The sequence below is a fragment of the Lepisosteus oculatus genome, chromosome 4, assembly GCF_040954835.1.
Source record: "Lepisosteus oculatus isolate fLepOcu1 chromosome 4, fLepOcu1.hap2, whole genome shotgun sequence".
In the NCBI taxonomy this organism is placed as follows: Eukaryota; Metazoa; Chordata; class Actinopteri; order Semionotiformes; family Lepisosteidae; genus Lepisosteus; species Lepisosteus oculatus.
The window spans coordinates 30,727,334-30,739,834 of NC_090699.1; the positions used below are offsets into that span (position 1 = coordinate 30,727,334).

The 12,501-nt window shown below is 37.3% G+C and overlaps 1 protein-coding gene across 2 annotated transcripts; it reads right to left on the reverse strand.

The window, feature by feature from the left end:
• Nucleotides 1–3,182: 3,182 nt before the first annotated feature.
• On the reverse strand, nt 3,183–12,160 carry irf1a (interferon regulatory factor 1a). Of its 2 annotated transcripts, none has more exons than XM_069189057.1 (9): nt 12,082–12,160; nt 11,378–11,544; nt 9,376–9,475; nt 8,155–8,334; nt 5,771–5,875; nt 5,012–5,167; nt 4,799–4,851; nt 4,414–4,510; nt 3,183–3,802 (listed from the first exon to the last, which is right to left on the reverse strand). In XM_069189057.1, exons 1-9 carry the CDS (start codon nt 12,089–12,091, stop codon nt 3,681–3,683), a joined length of 990 nt encoding a protein of 329 aa, XP_069045158.1. In that variant the 5' UTR covers nt 12,092–12,160; the 3' UTR covers nt 3,183–3,680. The 2 variants fall into 2 exon arrangements, with proteins under 2 accessions (XP_069045158.1, XP_006630630.3); XM_006630567.3 differs by having other exon boundaries at nt 5,012–5,170.
• Between the last annotated feature and the right edge of the window lie 341 nt (nt 12,161–12,501).

Here is a 12,501-nt window from a genome sequence, read left to right on the forward strand (position 1 = left end):
TTCAGTGCTTGTATTAACAGTTCAAAGAGGTTCTGCTTTTTGTATATGTGAAGTATGGAACGAAGCAGGTGTTTGTTGGATGCTGCCTCCCTTTAGCAGCAAGTGACAATTTCATTCCTCTTTTCATTATCATCTAAAATGTCATTAGTCATTGCAGGTGTTGTATTCTAGTGGGTGAAATGTGAACTTCCAGCAGAATCTTATCTTTACAAAGAGCTGCTGCTCCTCTGCCAGAGTAAATGTAAAAGCTCCTGAGATTAGTAAGCTTCAGAACACTCCAATAAGTTATTTTCATTAGTGAGATTTTTGACTTTCCAAAGCTCACAGCAATTGGGCAATGTCCCGTTTAAGTTTTTAGCTTTATTTGATTTTTACAATAATTTTCCAGCACCAGTCTCAAAAGACCTCTTCTGCAAAGGGTGACAACTGAAGTACAGGGCAAAGGAGGCAATAGTGTTTTCAGTTTATTTGAGGGCAGAAACTTGCGCATGTAAATGTAAATTTAAGACTGGCATGAGGTTCAATTCCATTTCAAGATCGATTGCAGCACTTGATGAATTTTCAGATCACTTGACTCAGCAAGAACAGATAGCTCCATGCTGTTGTAAGGTGTGCTCCTGGATATTTACTCTGCTCTTGGTGCTTTTCATCAAGTGAGATTGGTGCCTAGGATCCAATAGAGGGGCTTAGATTAGGGGACTGTGTGTGCTTTTTTCAGACTGCTTCAATAAATTCTCTTCAATTCCACTTCTCTTTTCTGAAAAATCGAAAATTGAAGATCGGTTGTCTACGTCACTTGGGAATGTACTTTTAGGTAAGTCGGGTGTTAACGTAGCGTGCTAAGAATTAACATTGATAAATCTGTAAGGATTCCAATCATGCTCTGGTATCATCTTACACTTGTGAAGATAAATAAATAGCATCATTATAGGCAGAAGATCTAAGCAGAGATATTGCAGAGAGCCCTCCTTGTCTTTTATGAGGCCTATCAAATAAGTCATCCACTGTCATAGTAGTATGTAACCATGTATTCGAAATGAAAGACATAATTAAAAAACAATGTGGTTTTGGGTGTTCACTGGTTGATCCAGAGGTGATAAAAATGACGTACAAGTGCAAACTTTGTGTAATTGGCCACAAATCCTGTAGGCATTCAGTACCTGTACAAATTTGAACCCATTTGTGATGCTCTTATTATCCTTCCTTTAAGAATCGTCAGTATTGTCCTTACAAATACAGTACCGATCTATGTGTGGATACCTGCAAGGTACAGAACCTTAAGTGACTTTCAAGTCTCGAAAGGTGAATTGGCAACGGCATCAGTGCTGCAGGCCAAAGATGAAAGAAGAGAGGCGACTTTTTATTTTAATTGGAAATTACATTTGCTTGTCATCATGTTTTAAATCATGTTGGTTATCACAGCTTCTTCTAGATTCTTTGGCATTGCAGTCTTTTTCTGTGGAAGTGTTCTGTCAGACAGTCAAAATTAAACTTGCCTGTGAAAGACAAGGGAAGCATGGATTATTAAGTTAGCAATATAGCCAGATGTGCCTGTGTTTGAGGATTGAACATTGAAGTAGCTCAAGATGAAACTACTGTGTTTAGTAGTAACACAGGTGTTAAGTACAGCAGCCAGAGGAAACCCAGCTCGGAGAGAATGTATAAACTCCCTGCCAATCGCACCCCAGGTCAGGTACTGAACCCAGGGCCCCGGTGCCACAGGACAGCAATGCAAAAAACAGCGCCTCTGTGCCGCCCGACCCATACTCTCTTGTGCTTCAGATGTTTTTGAGGATTTTCTCTGAAGCTTTGGTTGTCTATGCATCCGTTTGAATGTCTGGCCAGTGCTGGATGTGCAAAGATTTTAAAATATTTTGAGAGAAAAAGACTTTATTCTTACTGCCACACATCTGTTTACCAGCATCTGAAAACCTATGGTTTGTTATATAAATTGTCTGCAGGATTCAAATTCGTATGTTTTTACTTATGGAAAGAGGTTGAATTTTCCTATTTTTTATTGACCTGTAATCAGAATACTTTCTAGGTTTATTGACTATTTACCTGGTAGCATTTATCAAAAGGTACAGAATATGAACAAGTTTATAAAGTTGTTCGCTGTATTTAGAGAGAAGCCAATATTAATATTTAAAAGGTGTGATGTGTACCATTATTGAAAGATTTTAAGAGGTTCTGTGTTTTAACTATCTTATCTGTCATGTCAAGATAAATTCACTTTTGTTTCCCCTTAAAAATACACACTGCTAGCAAGTGTATAGATGTAGTTGATGTGAAGCCTGGCCAAATGTTATATGTTGCAAAAGTAACATGGGATATAGAGGTACATTTCTGTATACTCTTACATTGGAAGTTCTTTGCCAATTTGTAGCAGTTTGTGCTGTAATGGCACATTAAGATATGACTTTGAATCTGTTGTGAAGTATAAATGCTGTAGTTACTGTAAGTTTGTGGACAAAACAGTCCATTTTGACACCCATACTTAGATAAAAAAAATATACAATAGTGACAGATGTCAGTATTTAAAGAGCAGAAGCCTTTGAGGAAGATGATCAAATAGAAACCCATCAATTATTTTTTTACTTCAAATGCTTTAAGCTGATTTAAAGAAAAGCCCTTCTGTCTTTATGAACTCTAGAAACATTGTTACAACATTAATATATATATTTTCTGTCCATAGCCAGGACTACTTTTAAAAATGTTAAACATTTCATCATTTTGCAGAAAGGCAAAAATACATTTAATCATGACTATTCCAACCCCTGAAAATTAAGACAGGATTTATTCTGCACTCATTGTAAGCTGTAGTATTTAAACTCAAGTTTATTCATTTTATTTACAGGAGAATAACTTCACACCAAATACATAAAAGATTGGGTAAAACATTTTAAAAACAACATCAAAGTCCAAAACAAAATCCAAAGTGTACGAAATAAGGTTTTTCAAAGGTCACAAATTTTTCAAATTGAAATATCCAAAAGGAAAACATAGATGTTTAAAATGCATCAGAAACTTGGCAATAAGTAAATGTACTTTCTGTTCTCATTACATCGAACAGACTTCTCAAATGTCAATAAGAAACTTAAGGCTGTTTCATTTCAAAACTTATTTATAAGGCATTTTTATTATTCTTACACATAACTGGGATAAATGACAAAACAATGGTGTTTTCTGCACATTAAATTTAATACTTTGCTTGTACATTTGCTAGGAAAATCAGCAGAGCTCCTTGAGTCCACAGACGTCCTTGCAGTCAATTCCCTCGTTGCTTCATGAGAAAGTCTAGCTTTATTTTGCTGCATGGATCTGATTCCGGTTTAAAAGGGTTTTTTGAAACAACGATTACATTTAGAGTTTGGCCTACCAAGATTGTTTCCTTCGAAAGAGGTCTAGCAGTTAGAGTTCAGCTTAAACATACCACAAATGTAGTATCTCAGGGCTAAAGTCAGTATTAATAATGGTTATAGTAAAACGTGGCATTGTGCAACACTGTGAGTTCTTAGCTTATTCCTGTTAAAGGGTAACATCAGAGCTGTCCAGTGGCATTTGGAAAGGGTTTAATTCCAAATTGACTGCATGTTCCCCAGGTGCAAGATGGAGGCTTTCTCCTTTGTAGTGGGAGGTGCATAGTGACAGGCAGCTTTCAGTGTGGTATAGTCTCTTCTTTACTGGTCGAACATCATGGTGGAGTGTGGACGTAGCTGGTCAGGAAAAGAAGGTCTGTGCTCCCCACTGCAAACCTGGTAGTCAGCCTGCATCAGATTTCCTGAGTAGCCAACCCCTTCATCTGCACACAGAGAAGAGTGTGATCAGAACAGCTCCTGAAAGCAAGACTTGCCAGGAGGACTCAAACTCGGTAAGTGCCTTACAAAGCCTTTATGCATACAAATCATTTGAGTATTTCAAAACAGTATGAAATGTCTTGGGACTATAAGATGATTTCCGCAATGGGACAAAAGGTATCGGCTAAACTTATAGCAAAACAGACGCAAAGGAGGAGATGTTATATTTTTCTAATTCTGTGATGAGAGCAATGTGATACTGTGATGACATGGCACAACAGGTGCTCTGGTTTTTAACATACACATTGTCCTTCTTCCCACCAGCACTGCACTTCGAGAAGAGAAGTTGTTGTTCTTATGTAGATCGTGACTTGTGACCCTGTCATGACATGTCTGTGTGGCCAGTGACACACATCAGAATAATTGTGGATGTGAGATGTCTTTGTAAAGCCGTCTTAGAATTTGTTTTCTTGTGTTTATAGGTTTTGTGGGGGTGGTGTAGCATTCACTGCATCTGGTGGATTAAGTGTGAAGTTTATAGACCGCCCAATATAGCCGTGTTTGTTGTTGTTAATGAGCCTAATCATTTCATAATAGAATAAGCTGAAACACGTACTGTAAAAACTCATCCAGGGGCTGGTGAATTGTCTAGAGGTTTTGTTGTTGAAAGAGCAATCATTCCACTGCTCCATGGTTTTCAGGTGATCTACTATCTGCAAAAATAAAAGCATTTCGTTCTTCTTCGTTAATCACTTCCCAATGTCCTTCTCTTCTCCTGCAGTTACTTATACCACTATTGCTGTACCATGTGATTCCATTATCCACTTAATGCTTAAAAAGTCTTCACTTCACTCAATCCAGTATTCAGTTACCACTTTTCTTTTTCAATGTTTTCAGGGTTAAGATTCTCTTTGAAAAGACTAAAACTTTTTTGTTTCAACGGAATTAATTACTGTTTGCATAATTAATTTCATAGATGAAAAGAAGTATTACAGACTCACCTTCAGTACAGCCTTTGTATGCTCATCTTCAACTAAGGTATTCTCTAGATTACCTGTTCAATATAAATTAAATATGTTAGGATTTGTCTCAATGGTTCAGTTGTACCCTGCTGTGATACTGTATAAAGAAAGCTTAATGGAACTGCATGTCTCCTTTTCCTTCTTTTCTGAAATGGCCAAGAAAAATCTTTAAAACACGCAGGGTTTTCTTACCGTTTTTACTGGAAGGACAGGAAATTCTCAGTGTGTTCAAGCGCTCGTCAGGCTCTGTCTTCATTGTGAGTGGTGGATAGTAGCTGTTGTGAAAGTTGCTTGGGCTGTGTCCAGTGACTCCCACACTATTATTATCCCTCATGTATTTTGAGATGCCTTCTGTAGGAATTTCAGGGGGAATTAGTTTTTGCACATACCATAATACTCAAGGAAATAAAACCTTAGAAAATGGTAGATTAGTGACACCTGAATGTAATTTGCATCTTACAGTGGAACTGAATTGAGGAAAACATTTAAGCTCCTTAGATGAAGTTTTCTTCCCTTGTTGTAGCAACCACACATGGAGGTGCATAATTACTGGAGGTGGAAAGTTGCATGAATTAAGATGCAATTGCGCTGTGCCTGAGAATTTTGAAAATGAACTTAAAAAATTACAGAGAACAAACTAAAATACTGATACTCCATGGAGCTAAAATTAAAATCATTTTTAAATGACTTTTAAAGAAAAGTTCAATGTAGATTTATGTATAGCTTATCAAAGGTAAATCCAGTATAGAACAGCAATGACTGGAAAATAATTCTCGCTTTGTTGAAACCACGGCAAAGAAAATATTGTATATCAATAATTAACTTGCTGTTAACAACTAATCCATTTTAAATGTTTTAATTGAAAACAATGGGCACATTTCAGGCACATGGGGAAAATCTCCCCATAAAATAATTTGAAAACTCTGCTTTGTGTAAAAGAAAAGGTCTCACCGTTAAACCTCTCTGGGGGACAGCAGCTGTCTGACTGAGGGGTCTCTAAGAAGGAAAACAGGCCACTGTCTTCACATTTAATATCGCTGTGTACTTCTCTCAGACCTGGAACAGAACATGTCAGACTAAACATTCCTTTTACTACAGTTATTACAGCTTTTGATAGTGGAAAATGCTAGACATCTTCTCCACTGTTAAATGCAACTGAGAAATACATTGTAGCTGATGCTCCTTTCTGTTTAGTGTCCTTTATTTAGCTTTACGTAGTTTTACATCGGTGTGTTGAGAAATTCACGATTCAGGCATTAGCTGTTTGAACAGTGCCACTTGACAGCTGTAGAAAATGTGATGTTTATCTTGAGTAACTGAAATTTGCATTCAAAAGCAAAAGCTTTTCTCATTCTTTCATGTGCATCAGTGGGGTTAAAGCAGATTGAAATCTGATTGATATCATTTGATTATTGAACTAGTCTCTTTTCTGCCAGCTATGTTAATTACGTTTACTTGTACCATGTCTACCTGTTGTATTCTCAGACCTCAACAGTAGGGATTTCTGTTCTGGTGTACTCAGTGGCACACGCGGGTAATAAGGGTAAGTTTCTAACCAGGTCAGCTGGTTATTGTATATATTTTCTGTGGTCAATTGCATACAACCTTGAAACAGAAAGTACTCATCCTCAGTTTCTCATTTAAGAGGTCTCTAATGTGAGTTACACTATATCCTTTTAGCAAAATATATGTCGGAATCAGAAAGAAGAAAGATTTATAGGTAGGCAACCGCAGATTAGACTCCTTTTGTCTATCAAGCAAAGCAAATAGTTCATCACCATACAAGTTTGATTTTGGATTTAAAGAGTGAAAGAGAAAAAGTTCTAGGCCTGGGGGCATTCTAAACTAAATCTGTCTGAGAGGTGAGCTTTGTATCTTAATGATCCATGAACAAATTAGTCAATGACGTTATGTGCACTGAAGAGCAATTCATGAAAGATCTCATACAGTTAAAAAAAGTATCAGTAGTCAGACGGAGCAACGTCACAGAGCCACTCGCAACCCCTGAAGAACAGTTTGTGAATCACTTTACAATTCACTGAGTTTCATCAACATGAATAACAGTTCTACGTTGAATAAGAGTCAGTTCATCAAACATTCAAGATCTTCAAAGTTCTACTGATATACTGAATATATTTGATTTAACTTTGAAATGATTTTGTTCAAATTGTTAGTTTATTTGCATACAAGAATCACGTTTTGTGAGTTTGACAGTAAGCTCACCTTCATAACTGAATTTTTTTTAACCTTTACTTATCTATACAAGCAAGTTTGTTTTAAATTTATTAAACTGGATTGTTAAAAGAAGCCATGAAGACATCTGTTCTAATTCTTCATTTCATACCAATATTAGCTCTAATCCTGATTTTAGAGCTAAGGTAAGAAATTTACTTTCTTAAAATAAATCAATCCCGAAATACTGAACTACAACTCTGATTCTGAGTTTATCATTAACATTGTTAACATTAATTAGTAGCAGCAATATTGTCATTTAAGCTATTTAAAAAGTACTGTATTTGTCAGAATCATTTTTGATCATACCAGTTACATTAACTGTTCACTTTCTGAATTTGATGCACCGTATAGAAATATTAATATATAGTTGCACAGTTCATACTGTAGCTGTCGATAAATAGTCATGACTTAATCAAAGGATTGTTAATAACAGAGATGTAAATTTATAAACCATTCGATAATATTTTTCAAAACGGCTTATTAAAAAGTATCAAGTAGGTAGCTCCATTAGCATGCAAAAGCTGCAAAGGAACAGGTTAAGGTTTATTCCATGCTGAAAAGAGAAGAAAAGTAACATAACTTCTTCACACCTTCACACCTGAAGGAGGCTCCAGGCTTCTGTTTTCATGGAATACACCTTTCCTTGTTTCTTATTAAAAAATATATCAGGCATTTCCAACATCCACTCAAAAAGTGTCACGTAATTGTTTCAGGGCATTTCATGAAAAGTAATCATCATTTGCTTGAATACAAGCATGATAAAAAATGTCTAGTAGTCTGCTCAGTGCAACTCCTCTGAGTTGCTTCTGTTAACATACATGCAATCAAACATCTTTGTGCGCAACCCATTAATTCTCCCTACCTTGGGTACACAATTGATGCATAAATATTACCTATGAAATCCACATTACTGTACATCAGCTGGACACTAGAGCATGTCCTCTGAACCTTTTTCAAACTGACCTGCATTTATTTTTACTCTGTAGGTATGAGCAATGCGATTGAGTAAAAGTATAACCATCTACAGTATTATATTGAGAGATAATGACTACTGTTGCTGCTAAAGGATTCAGATGCATTTTCACATATCCAGCACTTACCTTTCCTCCGTTTGGGAGCTTTAATGGAAGGGAGCATCATGTACACTCTGTAGGCATTGTTCCCCTTCTTAATGCTCTTGTCGTGCAGTTCCTTCACGTCGGGCAGGGAATTTAGCGCGCATCTGAAGTTGGCTTTCCATGTCTTCGGATCAGGCTTGTCAACGCCAGGTTTGTATCTCCCTGTCAGAAAGACTCCAGCATTTGAGACAGAAAACCAGACTGAACTATGGTGGTGCTATCGGCCTGTTTTTCAAAGAGCACACATGAAGGAATTCTGTGTCCATTTTTATAACAGTTACAATATTGAAATAATATAATATACAATACTTTAATCAGACTTTGCTCCTTTTAAAAATCTTATTTTAGTGTAAAGTGGTGGGTTGATACGGAAGCTTATTAGCGAAAAAATCTTATTTATGAGAGAAAAGCATTGCATTTAAACACATTAATTAATTTGTGAACAATGTGGCCTACTATTTTAATACTGTATATTGCATTGTACTGTATACACAATAATATTGTCCCGTACAAAGTAGCATTGACTTTTAACAACAGTACAATATTGTCACGCTCCTATTTTTTGGAAAAAAAGAATGTAAAGGAGCAAGTGTTCTGTCTTTTGTATACATGAAGTACAACAACGCGTCAGTAAGCATTCCCAAGTTAAACCCATATTGTTTTTGCGGATTCTGTAGAAATGACATGGCTTTCCGTATGTTCTTCTTGATTTGAAGCTGCAGAAACATGTCCTGTACAAAGGTTTTTGCCTACTCTTTAAACATTGAACGAAATCCATTCACAATGACTTGATAGTAAGACTTACACCAGCCTACTTTGCTTGGGACAGTATTATTGCGTATACAGTACAATGCAATATACAGTATTATTATAATACGCAACATTGTTAACAAATTACTTATTGTGTTTAAACACAATAATTTTCTTATTTAAACAAGATACTTTTCTTGTATAAATGAGATTATTTTTTTTTGCAGTTGCGCTAATAAGCTCAGTCGTATGGTCTTTCAATACATTTTGTGTAATGTTTACTTCATTTAACACATTTCTTCATTTATTTACAGAAGATGTAAATATCCTGCTTTGACAGTAATAGGACAACTAATGCTTAATAACACAACAATATGAATGTCACCTAGAAAATGTGAATTTGTGTGTTTGCCAGAGAGCTCTGTGTTGGCGATGTTCGGACTTGTTTCCTACCTGTGTGCATTGCCCAGTTTCGGAACAGAGTGGCGTCTTTATCTATATTCCAGCCATGACGAGCTGCATGTTTCCATGGAATCTGAAATACTCCAGCTGCCTAAAGCAAAGATGAAAGGCGCAGAAATAATTGGTCATTTTTTCAAGTTTCTGTTCAGTGCAAAGGTCATCTGGAAAAGGGTGATGAACTCACACAGAGATTAAAGTCTTTGTTCTGCTTTATCACTCACATCCTTTTTTCTTCTGCCCTTTTCTTTTGAAAATCTTCAATAGACAATCCTAAACATCTAAAATCCTTTACTTTCCATAGTTATTATACCAACTCATTATTAATACACCATGCTTTGCAATGAACTTTGTGATTTAAAAGACTTCCCTCACTTTTAAGATGAAGTGGGATTTTGTGAAACACGGTTTATCAGATCCTTTTAGATTCTTTGTTTGAATAATTCTCCTACGGTGTTGTTCCAAAGTTTTTTTAAATTATATTTTAATTGCATGGTTATAAAGAGAGATCTTACATTTTAAGAGGAATATATCCCATCCTAGAGGAATCAAAATATACTTTGTTTAAATTGTGTATTCTCCCCTTTCTGACAATGGTAATGTTACTTGTTACATAACTTCAAAGCATGTCCTGAATAAGCTAGTTTTACAGTTACTGATACCCTACACACGTTGTAGAATAATATAACACTCATTTTTAGTTTAAGAAATATTTTAAGGCACAATTTGTTTTCTGTTGACTTTCTTGCTTAGCAAAGCCTCGGCCAGCAGTTTGATCGATAAGGCTTCCAATAAGAACAATACCTCCAGGACACGATTAGTTGGGTCTGGATTGAATCCAAACTTCTACCTGGCAATTTTCAGACAATTGTAATTTGCCAACACAATTTCTTACACCCGAAGAAGGCTCCACAGCCGAAACGTTTTCTCTTTTCATTGTGGAATAAACCTTTACTTGTTTCTTTGCTATTTCTGATGTTGGCTGGCATGTTGGTGTGGTGGCGAGCATAGTTACCCTGCAGCCCTGGGGCTCAGGGATTCGATTCCCAGGGTGCTATCCGCATGGAGTTCATATGATCTCCCTGAATTCATGCAGGATTCTTCCGGGCCCTCCTTCCTAGGTTTCTTCCCACAGTCCTAAGACATACTGGCGGGTTTATTGGCTTCTGGGAAAATTGGCCCTGGTATGCGTGTGTGCCTGTCTGTGTTTGTGTCCGTCTGTCCTGTGAATCACTGGTGTCCCATCCAGGGTGTATCCTGCCTTGGTCCTGCTGCCTGTACTGAAGAAACTGATCAGAAGATGGATGGATTTTTGATGTTGGCTTTTTGTTTAACTATGGAATTTCCATACACTGCTTTGAAACCAACCATCAAAAAATGACTCTGTGACTTCCAGCGGACAGAGGTATTGAAATCCTTATCTCCTTTGTTTATCTTTTTGCGCTATAGATGAAGAGAAATGATTGTAAAGTAAACACGCTTCAATGAAAGAGGCGATTTCACACTGCAAATACTGATGAGGCCATCAAAAGCTCTGCCTTTTTTCAATGGATCATACTGATATGAAGTGATGTTATTTCAGTATCTCACCATATCAGTAGGATCCGTTTACAAAGGCAGTGGGTTTTTTCGCAGATCTTCGTTAGTTAAAAAAAAACATTGATTGTTCAGTGCTCATCCACTGCTGCAATTCTGGATACACAGTTGTTTTAGTTCATGAGCAGTTCTCGCAACTCCATTTTCTACATTCTAATGTAGCATCTCCCAGAGCTCTGTATTTAGATCCTATAAGGTAAGGGATTCTGAGTGTCTGACTCTTGCAGGTTTTGAGCAGTTCCAGGAACATGTGCAATGTACTCGTGATGTCTATGATGAAAGATCCATGGGGCGAGTTTTCCTGACAAGCAGAAAGGCCGGCCGGAGATCCTCTTCAGGTTCCTTGCCCGGAGCATCACACACGGTGATCTACCACTGATTAATGTTAAAGCCTGCTTACTTCATCAAGCCAGGTGACTCCAGGATAGGTCTGGGATCGGATCTGCTCCTCCAGCCAGGGCCGTAGGCGTAGGCGTCCTTGGTGCATGTCTAACTGCTTCAGGAAATCAGCTGCTGTCCCGGCAACAACAGGCTGTCCACAGTGAAGCGGAGAGGCTTCAGGCAGAGCTGGCGAACAAAACATCGGTTAAACTTGAACAGTGCCGAACCTCCCGCTTATTCAGTTCTGTAAGAACTGTGCTTTTAAACAAGATATACTGTATCAGCTTGTACGATCTCATTCAGTCTCTCCTGGATGAGATGCACCAAGGGGTTGGACGTTGTTCAGAGCTTGCCACACGAGAGTGAGTTACGCTGATTTTTTACCCTGATTGCAAAGTTTGCTGGCAGTCCGTTTTCAATAAGACACGAGGTGCAGCCTTGTGACCTCATAAGGACTGTAATCAATTAAGCTGAACGGTAGTTCATCCGCTTTAAATAATTTGAAGTTTGTATCAGAATAATGTGACAAAGTTTCGTTGGGACAAGCTGTTTAGACTCAGGAAAATACCATTTTAATCCCAACCCCTCTTGCCATACCAGCCCACCAATTTATTAAAATAAACACATTTGAATTAACATAACCATTCTGTATATTATTGCAGAGCAGCCTTTTAGTAGTGGCTTCAAGCAGCAATTTCATATGTGACCATTTACAGTACTTACCAGGGCACATAGACTTTCATTTCACCCGCTGATAGTCATCCCCACAAACAGGTTCCCACAGGACCAGGTTCCAGGCAACTAAGGCAGAAAATCAACCATACTAAATTATATATTTACGCAATGCTTGCCTTAAGCTCCTCCTTCACTTCCAAGAATTTCACACCCACATTTTAATTTGATCGCTTTTTTTCCATCTCACAGCTTGGCTCAGTCAACATAAGAAAAAAGAATGTCATCAAATCTGATAGTATACCATACACATGACTTCTAGTCCTATTCAAATTGACTGTGTTGGGGGGGAGTAAATAGAATGCATTCTTGGTACTTTTTATAGAGTACTATACATTCTGGGTACTTTTACACAGTAATATACATTCTGGGTACTTTTGTATAGTACTGTACTTTCTTTGTACTTTTTAT

Coding starts and splice junctions, on each gene's coding strand:
- irf1a (XM_006630567.3), bottom strand. Junction 8,335..9,375: donor AAACTGGGCAATGCACACAG/GTAGGAAACAAG, acceptor TCTTTCTGACAG/GGAGATACAAACCTGGCGTT. Junction 5,876..8,154: donor AGCTCCCAAACGGAGGAAAG/GTAAGTGCTGGA, acceptor GTTCTGTTCCAG/GTCTGAGAGAAGTACACAGC.